Genomic DNA, 18,731 nt, shown 5'->3' with positions numbered 1-18,731 from the left:
GCCATGTATCATTCACCGCCCAGCCGATACAGGTATAGCGTACCCACATTTTAATCGGCCACAGATGAGGGCAGACAAACCCTCGAATTTTCCTCGCTATCACAAAATCTTTTGATCTCCTTACGCCAGTTTCAACCTCACGTCAAGGCACATCAACCACCGTCGACAACCAATACCGCAGCAATGGCGTCCGAGAAGGCTAACAACCCCATGAGGGAGCTCAAGATTCAGAAGCTCGTTCTGAACATTTGCGTCGGCGAGTCTGGTGACAGACTGACCCGTGCCGCCAAGGTGCTTGAGCAGCTTTCTGGTCAGACTCCTGTCTACAGTACGATTTCTCCCGTCTCCTCGCGCTGCGCACGCAATTGAGTCTAACACGCGACTACAGGCAAGGCCCGTTACACCGTCCGTACCTTCGGCATCCGTCGTAACGAAAAGATCTCCGTTCACGTCACCGTCCGTGGCCCCAAGGCCGAGGAGATTCTCGAGCGTGGCCTCAAGGTCAAGGAGTACGAGCTCCGCAAGCGCAACTTCTCCGAGACTGGCAACTTCGGCTTCGGTATCTCCGAGCACATTGATCTCGGCATCAAGTACGACCCCTCCATTGGTATCTACGGCATGGACTTCTACTGCTGCATGACCCGCCCTGGTGAGCGCGTCACCCGCCGCCGCCGCATGAAGTCCACCATCGGTGCCTCTCACCGCATCAAGCGCGACGAGACTGTCCGCTGGTTCAAGTCCCGCTTCGACGGCATTGTCCGATAAATGCACAAAAAGTACCTGGGAAGGAATTTTTTAACGGATTGTCATGGCGAATGTTTTTTTAAGGGTTTCAATGAAAACGGAACGGAACAGGCGATATTTGTATTCAAGTTATCTATGCATCAGCTCGACAAGCAATTTGTGTCGAGCTCGGCCCTAGAGACCGACCGGCGTCCTGCCGGCTTTATATCTGCTTGCGAATGTGATGAACACATTTCCCTTGGCCTATCTTCTTTTCTCTGCTGTCTCATTGTGGTTGTCACCGACTGCAATGCCACGATTGAGCTTGGAAACGAGCGTGAGCAATCGTCTCTTTAGTGAATCGAATGAACTGCCTGCCTGCCGTAAGCAGAGCCTTCCATGTCCTTAAATCTATCGTCTACTCCGTCTATCAGTAGAGATCGAGTTATAACGCCAGCTTATAGCTTGGAACATGTCGTCTCTCTCTCACCAATACCTACGTGCCCAGTAAAAAGGTCAGCGAAGTCATCGTATATGGTCATTTACCTCTCATCGAAATTTTTAATGAACGAGCCTATACCAATTTGGAGAAGCCTCACTGGACTGACGCATAACATCACCAGTCTAATACTTCCAGTTCAGCGCGGCGAGTTGCATTGCAAATTGAGACTACTCATTTCTCATTCACTCTTTGGTCGCGGTGGAATCAATCGGCACGTCGATGTACAGCCCGCACTCGATAATCGCGTGCGCTTCACCCATCAGATTCTCGATACCGTCATGGCCTCATGTTGTAGCGATATGGACAACGATGTGCCGAGTGCTGTGGAGGAAATTTTTCAATTTACGAACCCAACATCCTTCCTACTCGTCATCCGACACGAGTTCAATTTTGCTTATCGAGAGTGTAATCACACCGTCAATGAAAGATCGAACCGTCCGAAGCTCGGGCAACTTTGGATACTCTCGTATCGCCTTGTAGCCTTTTTGAGACGCTCCACCGTTGCTTTAAGTTGTGAGGCCGCAATGAGTGCTACTTATGGCTCAACGCTTGTCATCGCTACCATGAATCGGACGGCCATAGTAATACGTTACTCAACAATCGCAAGAATTATGGCGGGTGAGTTACTCGGTAAGGATGAGGCAGCGCTTCCGCTTCGCCTCGTGAAACCATCATGGAGCGCAGGTGGTGACGAACGTTTTGTCCCATGTGCACATTCTCCCAAATATAAGTTTGCCAGAAACGCAATTCACTGGCATTGCGTGGTTTCATATGCGTTGATTGGAATGATGCTGATTGTCTCGTGCCGCAGGCGCGCCTGGCGTTACTAATTGAGCGAACTTTGTGATCAGAATCAATGTACGCCCAATGTGCTGTCAGTAGCGATGCACCGGTTTTTGCAAGTCTACTGAGAAGAAAAATAATATGAGAGTGGAAACAAAAGCATGCTCGACCATCTACTGTCTCGTGCCGCTTCTGCTAACCCAGTCGCCGCCACTGGCAAAGACAGCTCTTGCGTGCCAGTCAGCTACTTGGGAGACAGTGATGCCGCGAAATAGGGGTAGAGTCAACAACTGTCATGTAAAGAGTTAACTTGATTTGTAATAGAGGTGCAAGCCTGTCTGAGCGTTTCACGAGAACTAATTGGGCGGCTGATGCATCTTGACCGTTTTTGGTGTTAACACAGCGTGGGTTCCTACAAGCTTACCGCTAGGGCAAGCGCCTGGGGTTGACCATTGGAGTTTTGGGGTGAAGCGAGAGTACGAGCTATAGAGGATGAATTATAAGCGTCAAGAAAGCAGGCCAATACCGTAAGATCCAAGGGCAGGCGCAGATCTGCTAAAAGGTGTGAGATTTCTGCTCACGATGGCAAGTGTACGAGGTTCGAGACGGGACTGGTCTTTCATGGTGAGCGATATACTCGGCGCGGGTGAAGTTGCTTCCGATTGGAAGTAGGCCTGGGTAGATTCTGGTAATGTATCAAGTCCAAGAGAGCTTCGCTTTGGTGGTCTCGATACCATTGCAATTGATGCCAGCGATTGCAAGACAGCTGTCACTGTCCGGAGCAATGAAAGGGAGACATGCTGACTGAATTGAAGCACTGAAGCTAGGTCCGTAGATGATGCATCTTCCTAGGCTAAGGTGTCGTGTTTCTCGGTTGTGTGGCCTGTGGTTGACTTGATCTTATCTCCACCTGTGTTGAGAAGCCTCATTTGTGTAAGCGGCTGCCTGAAGCCATGGCCCAATTACATCGCTCAACTGAGGTTGGCGACTTTCAAACATTTCCAAAGATCAGAGCTAGCGTGAAATAAAAGCTCGACGGTAGACATTTTTCAAGCTGGGCCTAAAGATGAATTGTGCAGACGACCAGCCGGGATCATGGCCAAGCATTGATAGTAATAATGTTGCCTCAGGATTGTCAGATGGGCGGTTTGGAGCGGTAAATTGAGACCGGAAATGGATTATTGTTGTCGCGGCAGCGGTTTTCTCGGGCAAAACCGCGCAGTTTCCCCTGATTGGGTGGCTTGTCAGCACGACCCCACTGCCTCCCTCACAGACTCTGTTCTGTCCTCCCGAAAATCTCCATTCGCTCTCCCCCAAAGGCAGCACTGCATCTCCCAATCTCCCCTCTCCCCAATTGCACATTGCTGCAATTGCTTCTCTTTTCACGTCAGACATCAATCACACCCCTCAGCATGTTCCGCAACGCCCTCCGCCAGTCGACGCGCGCTGTCGGCGCTGTCAGTGCTGCCAGCCGAGTCTCCGTTGTGAGTACCTCCTCAACCCCCGACCCGACCGAGCGAGCCATCGAACCCGCCGCAAAACAGCACGCATCCATCAGAAAAATGCTTTGGGGACCCAATTGGATCGATATACCATAAAGACACCCATGCGAAAAGCTTTTTCAAGCTGTTTTGCCCTTTTTCGAGCTTCTCCGAGATTGCTCCTGGACCTTCGGCTAACTCGTTTTTCTTGCTAGATCCGAAATGCCGCACCCGCCATCCAGACCCGTACCTACGCCGAAGCCAAAGCCTCTCCCACTGAGGTCTCTTCTATTCTCGAGCAGCGTATCCGTGGTGTGCAGGAGGAGGCCAACCTCGCTGAGACCGGCCGTGTTCTCTCTGTCGGGTATGTGGAGCAACGCAGCCTCGCGCGTCAGGAGTTGCGAGACCCCCGACCAGCTTCTACAGCAACGCCACTGCGCGAAACGACAACAATCAAACGCATTGTGTGCTAACTGGCTCCCTACAGTGATGGTATCGCCCGTGTGCACGGTATGGCCAACGTCCAGGCCGAAGAGCTCGTCGAGTAAGCTACAACTCAGTTCCCGATAACCAATTCGCACAAAGACTAATTGAACAATTCAAGGTTCGCTTCTGGCGTCAAGGGCATGTGCATGAACCTTGAGGCCGGTCAGGTCGGTGTCGTTCTGTTCGGTTCTGACCGTCTCGTTAAGGAGGGCGAGACTGTCAAGCGTACCGGTGAAATTGTGAGCACTCGCTGACAGGACAAAGAAGATTCTTGCCAATGCTAACATACCAATTAGGTTGATGTTCCCGTCGGCGTGGAAATGCTTGGTCGTGTCGTCGACGCTCTCGGCAACCCCATTGACGGCAAGGGCCCCATCAACACCAAGGAGAAGCGCCGTGCTCAGCTCAAGGCCCCCGGTATTCTTCCTCGCAAGTCCGTCAACGAGCCTGTCCAGACCGGCATGAAGTCGATCGACGCCATGGTTCCCGTTGGCCGTGGCCAGCGTGAGCTGATTATTGGTGATCGTCAGACTGGCAAGACTGCTGTTGGCCTCGATACCATTCTCAACCAGAAGCGTTGGAACGACGGTAATGATGAGAAGAAGAAGCTCTACTGCGTCTACGTCGCTGTCGGCCAGAAGCGCTCTACCGTTGCCCAGTTCGTCAAGACCCTGGAGGAGAACGACGCCATGAAGTACTCTGTCGTCGTCGCTGCCACCGCCTCTGAGGCCGCCCCCCTCCAGTACATTGCTCCCTTCACTGGTACGTTGTGGCCCATGTTCCATCTATTGCACTTTTTCTGCTCTCGGAGCCTTCTCTGCGCTTTGTTCTTTGCCTCGTTCCGATATCTTCCCCTCGGCTTGTCAACATGAGTCTCACTTGATAGACCCGCTGGCCTTTTCTGTTCATGCCCTCTTGTACCAACTTATTCCTCGTGTTTGTATTCATTCTAACGATCGCTAGGTGCCTCAATCGGCGAGTACTTCCGTGATAACGGAATGCACTCCCTGGTCATTTACGACGATCTGTCGAAGCAGGCTGTCGCTTACCGTCAGATGTCTCTGCTGCTCCGTCGTCCTCCTGGCCGTGAGGCTTACCCCGGTGACGTCTTCTACCTCCACTCTCGTCTGCTCGAGCGTGCTGCCAAGCTCAGTGAGAAGCACGGTGGCGGTTCCATGACTGCTCTGCCCATCATCGAGACCCAGGGTGGTGATGTGTCTGCCTACATTCCCACCAACGTCATTTCCATCACCGACGGCCAGATCTTCCTGGAGTCCGAGCTTTTCTACAAGGGTATCCGTCCTGCCATCAACGTCGGTCTCTCCGTCTCTCGTGTCGGCTCCGCTGCCCAGCTCAAGGCCATGAAGCAGGTCGCTGGTTCTCTGAAGCTCTATCTGGCCCAGTACCGTGAGGTTGCCGCTTTCGCCCAGTTCGGTTCCGATCTCGATGCCGCTACCAAGCAAGTCCTGGCCCGTGGTGAGCGTCTCACCGAGCTCCTGAAGCAGAAGCAGTACTCCCCCATGGCCGTCAACGAGATGGTCCCTCTCATCTTCGCCGGTGTCAACGGTTATCTCGATAACGTCCCCGTCAACCGCGTTCTGGAGTGGGAGGCCGACTTCCTTGCTCACCTCAAGACCAACGAGTCTGAGCTCCTCGCTTCCATTGACAAGGAGGGCGCCCTCAGCAAAGAGCTTGAGGCCAAGCTGAAGGACGTCACCCAGTCCTTCATCAAGAGCTTCCTTAACTAAGCCATAATTCGGAGAAGCTTCTGTGCAGATTAGAGATAGGGCTGTTGCGGTGTTGCTGTCTATACCGAAATCTTTGTAGTCTTTGTTTCCTCAAGCGGAGGAATAACCGAGGGGTTGCGCCTGACGGAGCGACGATGGTTGAAAAGAGGGAATTCGCCAGACGTGCCACCACTTGTAAAATAGAGTTGATAACTCAATTAACGCCCTCGATTCCTTTTGTTCTAATTAAAATCCACCTAACAAAATCATTTCGCTCGTGAGCCAAATCTTGCCATCATCCCGGCGCTTCTGGCTATTGGGAAATGCGCGCATCGTGCGCAACTCGCTCAGCTGGCAGCTGCCAGAAAATTCTGAATCCAGAATTGCCCACTTCCATCCATCTTTGCGACTGTAAAAATCTTGACAAACGCGCCGAACCGTTGCTGCCGTTGTTAATTGGGGGGTTGTCTTTGACTGCGGATCCAATAAACGAGTCGTCGATGTCCCATCGTCATGACAGGCACGTTACGTCACTTTGCTCCAACACTCACCGGAGCAGGAGCCCAGAGATTGCAACAATCGCTACAAAAGTCCATCCATTATCAAAGCCATACCATGCTTATCTCCAAAAAGCATACGAGCGAACAATAAAGACGTAATTCAGAGCTTGCAAGTTTCGCAGCGCCATACGCAGTTTGAAGAACATGCCGGAAGCCATCTCAAGCTCGAGCATGTCAGCCACCACGACTGCCGTACTCTCAAAAGTGAGGCGTATGATCCCGCCAATGCTAGAAAAGTTTCACAAAGGTAAGGGAATGGATGGAATGCATGAAAGCACGATTTTGTGCGGGGGGCGTTGGCTGACGAGCTTCCGCGCCATTTCTAGGACAGCTCGGTCGAGTTGCTGTGATTGGCGGCAGCCAGGACTATACTGGTGCGCCGTATTTTTCGGCCATGGCAAGTGCAAGGTTGGGATGTGATATGGTATGTAATATTTTATCACTAGGCTTCAGAGGGAACCCACGGTGAATTATTCGATAACTGATTTTGAGAAACCATCTAGTCGCACGTCATCTGCACACCAGCTGCCGGTGCTGTGATCAAGACATATTCTCCCAACTTGATGGTTCACCCGCTGATGCGGCAAAGCTCATCCGAGGCAAATGAATCGGCTGTTTCAAAGGAGTCTACGGGTGCGGACAAGATCGCGTCCCCCATCGTTGACATGCTCGCTCGTCTCCATGTTCTCGTCATCGGCCCAGGTCTAGGCCGCGATCCGCTCATGCTGGATACTGTAGAACACGTCATTCGAGCGGCAAAGGCCAAGGATATTCCCATCGTTCTCGATGCCGATGCCCTTCAGCTTGTGCAGAGAGACTTGTGCCTCATCAAAGGCTATTCGCAGGCAGTGCTGACGCCAAATGTCGTGGAATTTGACCGTCTGTGGAAAGCAGTAGGCATCGATGATAGCAGGAGTGAGAGCGAGACGCAGCGAGTAGAAGCTCTGGCTAATGCTCTCGGGGGCGTCACCATTATACAAAAGGGACAGCAGGACCACATATCGAACGGCAAGGTCTCGTTGACAAACGATATCCAGGGTGGCAGGAAGAGAAGCGGCGGTCAAGGAGATACTCTCACGGGAAGCGTTGCCACGTTTCTTGCATGGAGAAAGGCGTACCTTGACGAGTTATGGAAGGATACAGAGACGACTCGTCTAGACAAGGAGGAGATGATTGGGCTGGCAGCGTTTGGAGGAAGCGCAATCACAAGAGTACGTGTTCTCTTTGCCACACTTGAAGATGTTTTGGCTTGCTGACTATGTAGGAATGCTCTCGAATTGCCTTTTCGAAACGTGGGAGGAGTTTGCAGGCGAGTGATCTCACAGATGAGATTCACAGCGCCTTCATGCGCCTCTTTGGCGAGGTCGATGGCGATGACGGCTCCTCGAAGCTCTAACCTGACAAACACTTTGGCGGCGGTCATGGATATGGCTTCAGTATACGACAGACTTGGACTACCAGTAAACTGTCATTGCTACCAAACACTTACACCGTGGCTACTATCCCTTTCTACTGCCATGTGAAGCACAGACCCGACTACTTTACTATACTATAATAGTACCCTATTATCAGGCCAGAGTTGCGGGCTGCACTCTCGACCGCAACAAAACTTGGCATTTCTGACAGTTTGAGTGGATCCATCGTGCATCATTCTCCATTTGTCGATCCTTTTGCCTGTGCCTTGTTTGACAATCTCGTCACTGCCAACTGCGTCGCATTCGGGTATAGGCCGCGGTTGCGCGGCATATCAAGAGTGCGAATGACTTGCATAATTTGCGTCATGCAAGCATGATACGCTGCTACTCTCCGTGTCTCCCATATCAATAATAGCAGTAGTCCAGCTGACCGCCCTGAGGGGGAAGAGGGGGACATTGCATATACCAAGACCTGTTAAACGACGGTGATATTGCAACCGGACGCCACTTACTCCGGTGATTCAGCCTCACCGGTACAGCGTAGACTTTTCTTCTTTCACCCGGCAGCTGCGTGATATGACTGGGCAAGGACAAAGATGAAGATTTTGCATCCTTTATCACAGCAATATATCCGGGCTGGGGCTGAAATTTCGCCGGCATTGCTACGCTGGGGGGGAGGGGATCCGGATGGCTAAGACAAGAAGAATTGGGCAAAGGGCTTGCATGACAAAGGCGCCCCCCCTCCCAGCGGGATGGCGAACACCGGAAACTTGAGCAGGGGGGTGGCGGGATGATAATATTATACTCTAATAATAACCGGCTGCTGGGCTTGCGATGACGCGCTTCGCTGCAATAGTTGGGCTTGCAAGTTGCGCTGAACATGCAAGCCTCTCCCGCTCTTGCGCGCAGCCATGCAGGTCCATTGGACAAATGGTAGGCTGGGGTTGGGGGGTTTTTTTTTCCCCAGCGCAGCAAGGTAACAATCAAGAGTCAGTAACTGAAACTTGCATCGGCTGGCCCCCTCATATAGCAGCAGTACCTTTTCTGTCTTTTTTGCGAATTTTTCTTTTTTTCCCTCTTTCTTGTTCATTCATTACTGCCAAGGGGGGAAAAAAGGACACTTTTATGTGAACCGTGCACCAATCAGGCCATGTCAACCCCCATCTTCCCAGGAACAAGGTGGGCGGACACTCACCGGCTACTTTCCGATGATAGATAATCCAACGACAGGGGGTAGAATTGCCGAGCAACAGCATCTTTAATCGTGCAGAAAAATTTAAGCGGTTTTTACGACAAGTCAAAGCCGAATTTCATCACTCATGGAGGAGTGGATAACGAAAAGGGAAATATCCGTACGAGACGACGTAATGGGTCAAGAAAGAGGGAGGCTCCCTCCGTGCCGACTGGTGAATCAGTAATCAAGCCGTCCTAAGAGCGGTAGAGCGATATCGGAAATCCAAGTATTGCTGCGACAATATATCTCTTCTCTGCAGACAATGATAGAGCAATTTGCTTTTCATTGAGAAAGAGCTTGCACGCTTTGTGCTCATAATATCGCAACGAGCCGAATGGGAGGGCTACACGACATGCTCCGAACAATGCGTAGCTGCTCAACTTTTCTCCGCACATGACACACATTGTTTCTATCGAATTGTGTCGTGCAGAGAGGTGTCGGGTCACGAAACCCGGTCCCCCCCCCCAAACAAACAATAAGCCATTCGTCATACGTAACACGGCAGCTCCCTCTCACAGCCAAGCATTGTATCTTGCCAATGTTTAACGAAGCAGTTGCACCCGCTGTTGCGTTGGTGAGGTAAATTGCGCCCTCCGCCCCCAAAACAAGGACAGTATGGCGTCGCCGGGGCCGTGCCATGTCTTGCGAAGGGACGGGACGAGCGAGCACGGACCGGGCCAAGCTGCCGAGCTCCGAATCATGAACCGATATATCGGACGTTTGGCCTGGAAAGAATCACACCCAGAGGCATGGGTGCTGCCCGCCCGATCCCTTGGTACCCGTGCGTGCCGCCGATAGGTCAGACTGTCTCTGTGCCTCTGCCTCTTGCTTGCCTCTTTCGTCGAGAGAAGCGCCGTCACTGCGGTGGCCATCTTCATCACACACATGCACACACATAGTTACTGTTTGTTCAGCCAAGAAAATGACAGCCTTAGCCCCCCCGTCTCCGATCTGGAATCAAATCAGAGACTGGTATCGCATCGGCGGGAGCGAATCTGAGATGACGCAGGCAGCGGGACTTCCCTTGTCGAACAACTGTTCCTCCCGCATCGCTCCTCAAAATCCTGTGGCTGTACTCCGTATGCTGGGCAGAAATCCGAGGTATCACGCACACACGCAAACACCACACATCGACCACCACCACCTTTCTAGGAGGTTGTATTGGACGAGGGGGGGCGAAACAGTTCCCGTTGGGTAATGTAATATGAAATAGCTGTCGCTCGAAAAAGAAAAAAAAGGCCTCATGCCAATAAGACTTTCAGAGACGAGAACCGTTGGACTGGATACTGGGGCTGGGACTGCCTCCCTTGCTTTCGAGAGTGTTGTGCGGCGAATGGGCTCTAGTTTGATGTCATTCATCAAGATTCGTACTGCAGGTCTCACATAAGCAGAGCAAAAAACAGGAGCAAAACCAGGCAGGTGCAAAAAGTAAACACCTCAGCCGACATGTGTCTTGCATGCGAAAACCATACACACTCCGACACACTGTAACATAGGGCCTGTTCAGTTTCTCTGGTATCTGCCGCGTATGATACTGAGCATGGCGACGAGAAGAAGATTAAGGTTTGCTCTCCCTTTACTCGCTTGTATAATTCTCCGCCTGGCGCTCGTAACATTACCATGTAGGGCAACGGCCGAGATGCGGGGCAGTATTGCATAGTAACATCCAAGATCGCCTGCCCCCCACAAGACAACGCAGATCACCAGTGAACCTAGTGAAGGATCAGAGAGGATGGGCAGGGCGACGACGTAGATGAATAAATCGAGTGGCATAGCACAAAGAAATGAGAAGATGATTTCTCAAGTCCATCTCAGTTGCAAGACCAAGTTTGGTTTACACTGACGTGGCCCAGATCCCATCGAATGCGACCGCTCGAGTCCAAAAAAAATAAAAAAAAAATAAAAAATAGGCATCGGATGAGACTTTGGTAGGGTCCATTTCCCTACTGGCGAGAGTGACATCCTAGAAGCCAAGGCGAAAAGAAACAAAAACAAAAAAAAATCAAGAAGAAGGAAAACGACAAAAAAGAAAGTCAAAATATGACGGGTTGTCCCTTCAACAGGGCGGAGCTCAAGGGTGGCGTGGTGTGCGTTCTCTAGTTTCTTGTTGCCTCGCGCTAAGAACACGGGTTACGGGGTGAGGAAAGGGAAACAGGGGGTGTTTAATTTGTGACGAAATGAAAGGCAAATCAATATATCATCAGTTTTCGCCATTTTGCCACGTTCAATTGAAGATAGTTGCGCCTGGGGGGGAGGAAGATCCATGTTCGACATGGCGAATGACGCTTTTTCAAGTAGTGTGCCGATCTGAACACTGAACGTCAACAACCCGACCCTTGACGCAAGAACGATGTCGTAAACTTAATCGATTATCGCATGTCCAGGGTTCAGGCAATCTGCCGCATCTTCTCCTGGCACGACCTGGGATCGACATGGCAGGGTCGTTCCATGGCGACAAATACATAGCGAAGCGAGCCGAGTCGCACGTAGATAGGAGTTCATCAGCAGACAGGGCCTGGTAGGCGACATCTCGCAGCAGATGATCAAAGTTTCAGGACCCTGTACCCTGAATCACCCCTACGCAGATTCATGTCCATTGCCTCACCCCTCGATGCTAGAGGGCGGCATCAAATGTGAACTATTCGTAGCTTCTAGATGGTGCTTTTGACGACGAGTGCAGGGGACGGATGGCCAAGTCCTATGGTGGATAGAAAGAAGCGACTAGATTGTGATAGCGTGTTTGAGGGCGCCGAGTAGGACAGCCATCGCGCAAAGTGGAAAAAGAAAATCTGGAACTTGTACTCCGTATGGCAGTAATACTCTGTACGTCTGTACTCCAGTCGTCCATACACAGCCATCGGTCTGGACGAGAAAATTTGAGAGGCAGTCCCACGAATTTGATTTTGCCTTTTGTGTCTTCTACGCGGTACTCCGTAGCAGCAATTCATCGATTGCAGGCGGTGTCCTAATGTTCAGATGAGACACGAAGAAGGCGAGCCACGGTTTGCGTAAATGCCATAGCCTCACCGTTGGATTTTGCGGCCGCAAACGGCGTCGGGGCTCGTCGCGTAAAGCCTCGGCGGAGCTTTGAGAGAAATCTAGGCCAAGCCCGATGCCACTGCAAGCAAGGTACCCGGCAGCTAAACTGGCCAGATATTGCAGCCTGCTACAAGCATCAGACCCAAAAGAAAACAGCCATGACCGTGCGCAACGAGGGCTGACCGAAATCAGTTGTAACTTGTCACTGTCGAAGCGTCTGAGCCCCCGGGGCTGGACGGCTTGGTACGGGGTGGTCCACCACAACAATGCTTGGGCTTGCCGGAATCACAACCGTATTGTGGGCGGGAATACTGCCAGGCGTTCCGTGTGGGGCAGAGAGAGAAAAAGCCTGTTATTCATTAATGCCGACATGATAGAGTTGAGGCTCGCACCGCCCCAGGCCGTTGGCCATGGCGCCCGCTATGTCCGTGTGTGTGGTGGCCGAACGGCGGTAGTCTGGTCATGTGCTTGGCGATGACTAGATAATCTTTCATTGACCAACTATATACGTGATTTGTATGCCAATGAGACTTGTGTGCCACTCAGACGCACCTGTGCCAGCAATCTGGCAGACGACAGCCCGGATTTTCGGCTCATCGTCAAGTGCAGGACGCCGAGAGGGGCCCTCTCCAGCTGGCCGGGAAAGTGATAGCTCGCGCGCAGGGAGGATTTGCTTTCTCAGCACGACGACCCTCCATTGCTCCAGTCTAACTACTGAGCTCTCGCGTCATTTTTGCACATGCCCTAGTTCATTTGCAGCGAGTGGACTCGTTGCGGAACCAGGTTCGTGGTACGCGGTGGTGCGCCTCATCAAGCTGCACATCTTTGCCGTTGGCGGGCCTTTTGGAATACCTGTTTCCCCTGCTCGTAAGTATCACCGTTTTTTCCTCAAAGAAGATCCTTGTAGGTTCATTGAACGGGCGGAGAAGCGAAAAGGAAGGATCAAGGTAGGAAAGGTTCCGTAATAGAGAAGACTTATTAATAGACGCCTCGTGCGGAGCCTCGAGATTATTTGGTGGCCAAATCTGGTCCTGAAGAGCATCCTCGGGCGAATTGTAGCAAAGGTAAGACCCCGAGCCAATTATAGACAAGAAGTAACACTATGAAGCCGTCCTTGAGCTCTTGCATTATGTAGAAAGACATTCATTCGTTTCGCTGAGTAGCGATGGTGGTGGTCGGAGGCGCATCACCAAGGCACTGGACTGTCCGTCAACTCCGTGCAGCAGATATTGCAGCAGTGCAGGTACTATTGCCTGGGGCTCTTGGTGCTCTTCTGGGGTCCCGTAATGCCAATGTGGCGGCACATGAGAATGACAGAAAACAAGAGAAGAAAAAATGAGAGATGATGGCAAGGGGGCAAGTGATCGCCCGAACCGGTATGCTGGTGGTGCAGCCTGACCAATTGGAGCGCGGGCGTCCCACGACAAACCGTTTTGCTGGCTCGAAAAAAGCAAGCTTGTAGTTGCATCAGCGCTGTTTAAGCATTCGTGCTGCGAATGAGCGACCTTCGGGGACCTCTATGATAATTACCTAGAGTGTTAGCCTGTTAGGTGACGAATTGGCCGTCTGTGGAATATGTTCATCCTCGTATTCTGGAAGCGAGCACGGCAAGCTCCGTAGAGGACACTTCATGCTTAGAGCTTGCAGAAAACGATTCTTGGCTGATAGGGGAGCCTTGAAGGTAGCAGGCCTGATGAGTCGTGGCGTTGGTGGCTATTCAGAGATTGTGTCTCGGTGGTTTAGGGCCGTTGAGCGGGCGGGCGGGCGGGCGGGCGTGTGGTGACTGGGAGATGGAACCAGCTGGCGGCAGGCTTCTCAGGTGGTCAGTGGTGAACTTATCGTGGGCAGAGGCCGCAGAGCATTCGAAGCTCCTGTCGCCACCACCACCAGCGTGGGAGGAGAGACAGAGGTGGAGAGGTGGTGGAGGTTGTGCCGCCATCTCAACTCCCGCTGGTATTGGTGACCAATGGCGCGGCAGTCTAGGTCCAGGTCTGAGAGTCAATAGCCCCCTGTCATATTAGCCACTGTCTTCAGTTTTTTTCGGCTGGTGTTTTGCTTATTGTTGCAGTCTTGTTTCTTTGGCCGAGACGCTGGCTACTTACCACGCATCCACAACCATGGCACCCCTTCGACCCTTGTGCTGTGGCTTTTTCACCCCCACCCTGGTGCTCCTCCTTGGGATGCTGCTCCTTGCTTTTTGAGTGTGGTTGTGCAGTGCCCTTGCCTCGCTCTTAAAAGAATGGTACCCTCCGGCATGGGGTTTTGTGAGGAATGTTCTCCTTACGATGCGAATTTCTGCATAGATTGTTGAATAGGAAAACGACGTCTGTTTGCACCACGTTTTCGCCTGTTTACCTTGCCAGCTGTCAACCATTTCGACTGCCAGCTGCCAGCTGCTGGCCAACTTCTTCCTTGTGCGGATACCGAAAACGGTTCTCCAGAATTGGCAACTCCATCTGCCGCTTCCCTGCTAGGCACAGGCACTTGCTTGAGCACGCGCCTCCCCTCTTACTTACACCTCCGCTGCCGCATATTAAGCTTCCATTTGACCAACAACTTTCATTACATTGGCTTCAATTCGGCAATTTCACCGTTTCATCCTCGGGAACAGCTTCTCCACAACCATCGCCGTTCACGAAATCCTTCTGCTTCAGCCCTTCCACTTCTAACTAAGCTCCATTCTCGGGTTGTCGTCCCTCTTGGCGCTGCATCGCATGTCACTGCTCGTCTGACCGAACAACTGCGAATTCAGCTTCTTTCTTTACCCGAGACAAGTTTTCAACAATCTCTGAGCAGTAGCCATCTACGTGACGATCGAGTTGGGCCCTTTCGTCCAAGGACAGCATCCCTGTCCGCCTTATCTTGCAACTCACTTTTGCCTCATCTCGGGACACTGGCGTGACCTGATGTTGCAAACGCCCGTCTTCGGTGACCATCAATAGCTGCCACTACTTCTCCCGGACACTTATACCATTACAAAATCTCGAACCTGCTTCGCAGCAAAACGTGGTCATGTCAACTAGATTTGATCGCTTCGAAAGGCTCTTTGCCTACAAGCGCAAGGGCTCCCTATCCTCTGTCCCCTGCGAGCTTCCCAGCCCGACTGCACTTCCGATCGAGAATGGCCAACAATTCCCTTCACCATCATTCATCCGTCCTAAGAAGCTCCGGATGTGTGCGCGAGATGAGGTTCGTCTGAGGGAAGCCGCCGGCCGCTCGCCATCTGTCCCCGACATCTTCACCTCCCAGGGCTCCATCCGAGGCCACTCTCGCGACAACGGCTCGACAGGAAGCTCATGCTCGCAGAAAGCATCAGTCCGCTCGCCTTCCCTTAATGGCAGAAGACAGGATCGTCTAGTCACCGGCCTACGCGATTTCCAATTTCCCAAGCCCACGTTCCAAAACGGCCAAGTCTCTCCCCAATTGTCCACCTTTAGCGACAAGTCGGGTGAGGCCCCTCGCATTCCGAGCCCCCGATCGCGCTCGCCTCTTCACATCAAAATTCCTCCTCCATATAGAACCGATACGCCACCCTCTTCAGACCCCGAGGACAACTCGAAATCCTCAGAATCGTGGAGGACAAAGAAGCTTCCCGAGTTGCCTCATCGCGCTCCGCCCACGCCTGAAGAGTCTCCTCAGCTGCGACCGTTGCCCGACCCACCGAGACTGCCTCGACTTCGGCACTCTCATTCGACTGGTGCCCTGAAAAAGACGATGTTCAGCGACACTACCTTGGACCTTGGCGACACACTTGAAGGTGTGCCCATGCGTCGAACCAACAGCGAGCAGAGCTTTTCCCCGTCAGTGACGCCCTCGACCTCCAGCTCGATTCTCCGCGAGCCAGATGTCAACGAGTTCCTCAGTCTCAGTGATGATGACATTGCCGAGGAGGAACCTGATGAGCTCGAAAGATTTCAAAGCACGCCCGTACCACAGCCACTCGCCACCACTCTACTGACCCTTACACCGCCCCGAGCCAGTCAGCCCGCCACAGCTGCAGCTTACGTGGCGGCCAGAATTGCTAAGAGTTACGACTTTGACCTGGTCTACATCGTTAACTTGTGGCCCGGTCCGATGGAGTCGAATGGCCAACGCCCGCTGATTGGACGCCTCCTCGCCGCCCATGGTCTGCACCACGTTCCCTCGCCTCTCCAGATCTCTTCCCTGGTTCACACTACCATATTACGCTCTGACGGCTGGATCGAGTACCGCAATGCCGTTGCTCGTCCACACGACCTCGCCCGCGGCTACGCTAGTGCCTTTTACACGGGCCAGTATGCCAGGAGTCTGTCTGGAAACACATCTTCTCCTGTCTCCGGTGTACGCCTCTCTGAGCAGATTGATCGTGGCATTGTCTTTGCCGCCTATCGCAAGCCTCGGTCCAACCCTGACCGTCTTGGGCGTTCTTTTGATGATAAGGAGCTTGGCGAGCTCCACCGCGAGGCAGAGAGCCTTGTTGAGATGCTCATTGACATTCACGTCACCAACCGACTACGCCAGCCGCCCACCAGCCCCCGCGCAAGCGAGGAGACTGGCCCTATGCCGTCGCAGCAACTCGTTGCCGCATAGAAGAATATGGCACAAGCAACTCAGCCCAGACTCTTACAACTCTGCAGTACCGCGCTGCCCCGACTTTCCTATGTCCTCCTACAATGATACCTCTTGGGATCAGACACCTCACTTTTCCCATATGCAACGAAACATGATTATGACCTAGATGTGTGTTGATTTTACCCTTTATTTCTTTTTACTTAATTCACTTGCCGCGGATATGTAGATGGTCAGTTCTTGACTGGACTCGAGACGTCGCTGCACATTTCTTTGTTTGTTGACTATCTGAAGTTTCTTTTTGTTGGAACGGTTAGGAAAGCAGAAAAAAAGCCCTCGTAAGGCGGCACCTGGCATGGAAGGCGTCGGATTGTTGACGATTTACTCGAACTTTTTGGTTTGCACTTACAGAGATAGGATGAACAGTACATCACACTGCCATTGTTTTAAACATGGAAGAACATGAATTGATTTGAACCTTACTTGAACACTATTATCCACTCGTGATATCATTCGCTATCTACTATGAAAATGCCGGTCGATGACTGAGACTATGCTTGACAGCTGAGTCTATTTTACTATATTGTCTACGTGATGCGTGCTCTACCTAATCAAAAGGGATCCTGCGCAACGAATCACCGCCTCCCGCTTTTTTGATTTCCTGCGCGGCCGCTATGCTACTGGGTACCTTGATGCCACAGCAGTCATCCCAGCCCTTGGCATCGTGCCTATGACCCTCGTGCCCTGCCTCTTCCTCGCGGTGCTCACCGCCCCCTGCTGCCGCAACCTGGCTCTCCTCGCTCATGCCGTCGGCGGCCGGCACCAGCGAGCCAAACAAAAAGTGCTGCATGACGGGGAGCTTGCCGAGAATCTCGGCGACAAACATGCGGCGCATGCCGCCGTCAATCTTGGCCCACGACTTGGCCGACGAGATGTCGTCGAGCATGGGGCTGTGCCAGCGGAGGCCCTTGACCGTCTTTGTGCTGTTGACAAAGGCGACCTGGCCGAGGTAGAGGTAGTCGGCGGCGGCCTCCTCGAGGGTGAGGTCGTGGTGGATGGCGCGCGGGGTGATGTAAGGGTGGTGGAGGAGCTGGGCGGCGCCAAAGAGGAACGGCAGGAACTGGTAGTCGTCGAGGCCCCAGACGCCGTGGGAGCCGGCGGGTTCGAGGTAGTAGAGCATCTGGACGGCGCGCATGGCGGCAAGGTAGCGCGCAAAGACGCGCAGCACGAGCGCGGGCAGGTCGGCGGCGCGCAGCACCCGCAGCCGGTACAGGCACAGCAGCCACACGGCAAAGTTGAGCTCGTGCCCGGAGCCGTAGTCGATGCGATTGCGGTTACCAAAGGACTGCACGAGGTAGGCGGACGCTTCGGCGACAGCGGCGCTGCTGCTGCTGCTGCTGCTGCTGCTGCTGCTGCCACCGCTGTCGAGGCCGAGCTGCGCGTGCCACCCGTCGGAGCGCGCGCGCACCAGGTCGACGAAGCCCTGAAAGGCCTTGTTGCCGAACCGCGAGCCGCCTTGCTCGTCGGGCGGTGACTGCCGCGTCAAAGACTCGACCTCGTCGAGGATGCGCAGCAGCGTTTGGACGGGTTCGCTGAGGGCGGCGTCGCGGGCAACGGCCGCGGAGCACGGCGTGTCAACGACGGCTTCGGCGAGGCCAAATATCCACCCGACAATGACGTCGTACGACGGCGAGGCCAAAAAGAGCTCGTGGTCCTTTTTGGAGAGTATGCGGCGTGAGGGGGTCTCAAAGGTCCAGCTGGATATGTCGGGGATTTGCTCGGGGAGGGCAGGCGTCGCGGGGACGGGCGTCGAGTTGGAGGGCTGCGTGCGCCGTTTGCGGGGCTCGAGCTTGGGGAGACGGTCTTTGAGGTTCGGTATTGAGGATAGGTGCGGCGCGGATGGGGCGGCTTGGCTTTGTAAAGGTGCGTTGGAAGCCATTTGCTGGGGTTGTGTGAATGTTGAAGTAGGGAAGACGGTGTGGATGATGGGTAGTCGAGAAGTGGCGCAACTTGCACCTTTGAGAGGCGAGGGGCAACGGCGGACTGGCGATCTTGGAATTGCCCCACCATAGCTTTTGAACGGGCCGCTACAGGTAATTATTAGTTAGCATAGTGAGGTGCCAGGTCGGTGAGAAGACAGTAAGTATGGGGAATTTTTCTATCTACGGCTACATTCTTTATCCGGGTCGACTCAAATTGACTCGAGGCGCTGGCATTCGTGTGTTTCCCGTCT

At 53.1% G+C, this 18,731-nt stretch overlaps 5 protein-coding genes across 5 annotated transcripts; 4 read left to right on the top strand and 1 right to left on the bottom strand.

The window, feature by feature from the left end:
* Positions 1–183: 183 nt before the first annotated feature.
* Positions 184–765, top strand: BBA_00155 (60S ribosomal protein L11; the record flags this gene model as incomplete). Its single annotated transcript, XM_008595252.1, has 2 exons — positions 184–328; positions 389–765. 2 exons carry the CDS (start codon positions 184–186, stop codon positions 763–765), a joined length of 522 nt encoding a protein of 173 aa, XP_008593474.1.
* Positions 766–3,420: 2,655 nt separating this feature from the next.
* Positions 3,421–5,723, top strand: BBA_00154 (ATP synthase alpha chain; the record flags this gene model as incomplete). The annotated part of the gene is made up of 6 exons (XM_008595251.1): positions 3,421–3,492; positions 3,705–3,853; positions 3,977–4,033; positions 4,094–4,214; positions 4,272–4,737; positions 4,939–5,723. The coding sequence occupies 6 exons, from the start codon at positions 3,421–3,423 to the stop codon at positions 5,721–5,723; spliced, it is 1,650 nt and encodes a 549-aa protein (XP_008593473.1).
* Positions 5,724–6,406: 683 nt separating this feature from the next.
* Positions 6,407–7,658, top strand: BBA_00153 (carbohydrate kinase; the record flags this gene model as incomplete). The annotated part of the gene is made up of 4 exons (XM_008595250.1): positions 6,407–6,509; positions 6,589–6,686; positions 6,766–7,473; positions 7,527–7,658. 4 exons carry the CDS (start codon positions 6,407–6,409, stop codon positions 7,656–7,658), a joined length of 1,041 nt encoding a protein of 346 aa, XP_008593472.1.
* A 7,304-nt stretch (positions 7,659–14,962) lies between these two features.
* On the top strand, positions 14,963–16,519 carry BBA_00152 (uncharacterized protein; the record flags this gene model as incomplete). Its single annotated transcript, XM_008595249.1, has 1 exon — positions 14,963–16,519. The coding sequence occupies one exon, from the start codon at positions 14,963–14,965 to the stop codon at positions 16,517–16,519; it is 1,557 nt and encodes a 518-aa protein (XP_008593471.1).
* Positions 16,520–17,105: 586 nt separating this feature from the next.
* On the bottom strand, positions 17,106–18,437 carry BBA_00151 (phosphotyrosyl phosphate activator protein; the record flags this gene model as incomplete). Its single annotated transcript, XM_008595248.1, has 1 exon — positions 17,106–18,437. One exon carries the CDS (start codon positions 18,435–18,437, stop codon positions 17,106–17,108), a length of 1,332 nt encoding a protein of 443 aa, XP_008593470.1.
* Positions 18,438–18,731: the final 294 nt, after the last annotated feature.

The sequence above is a fragment of the Beauveria bassiana genome (assembly GCF_000280675.1).
Source record: "Beauveria bassiana ARSEF 2860 unplaced genomic scaffold BBA_S00001, whole genome shotgun sequence".
Taxonomy (NCBI): domain Eukaryota; kingdom Fungi; phylum Ascomycota; class Sordariomycetes; order Hypocreales; family Cordycipitaceae; genus Beauveria; species Beauveria bassiana.
The sequence above is the reverse complement of the archived record's forward strand: the minus strand, read 5'-3'. Positions and strand labels throughout refer to the sequence as shown.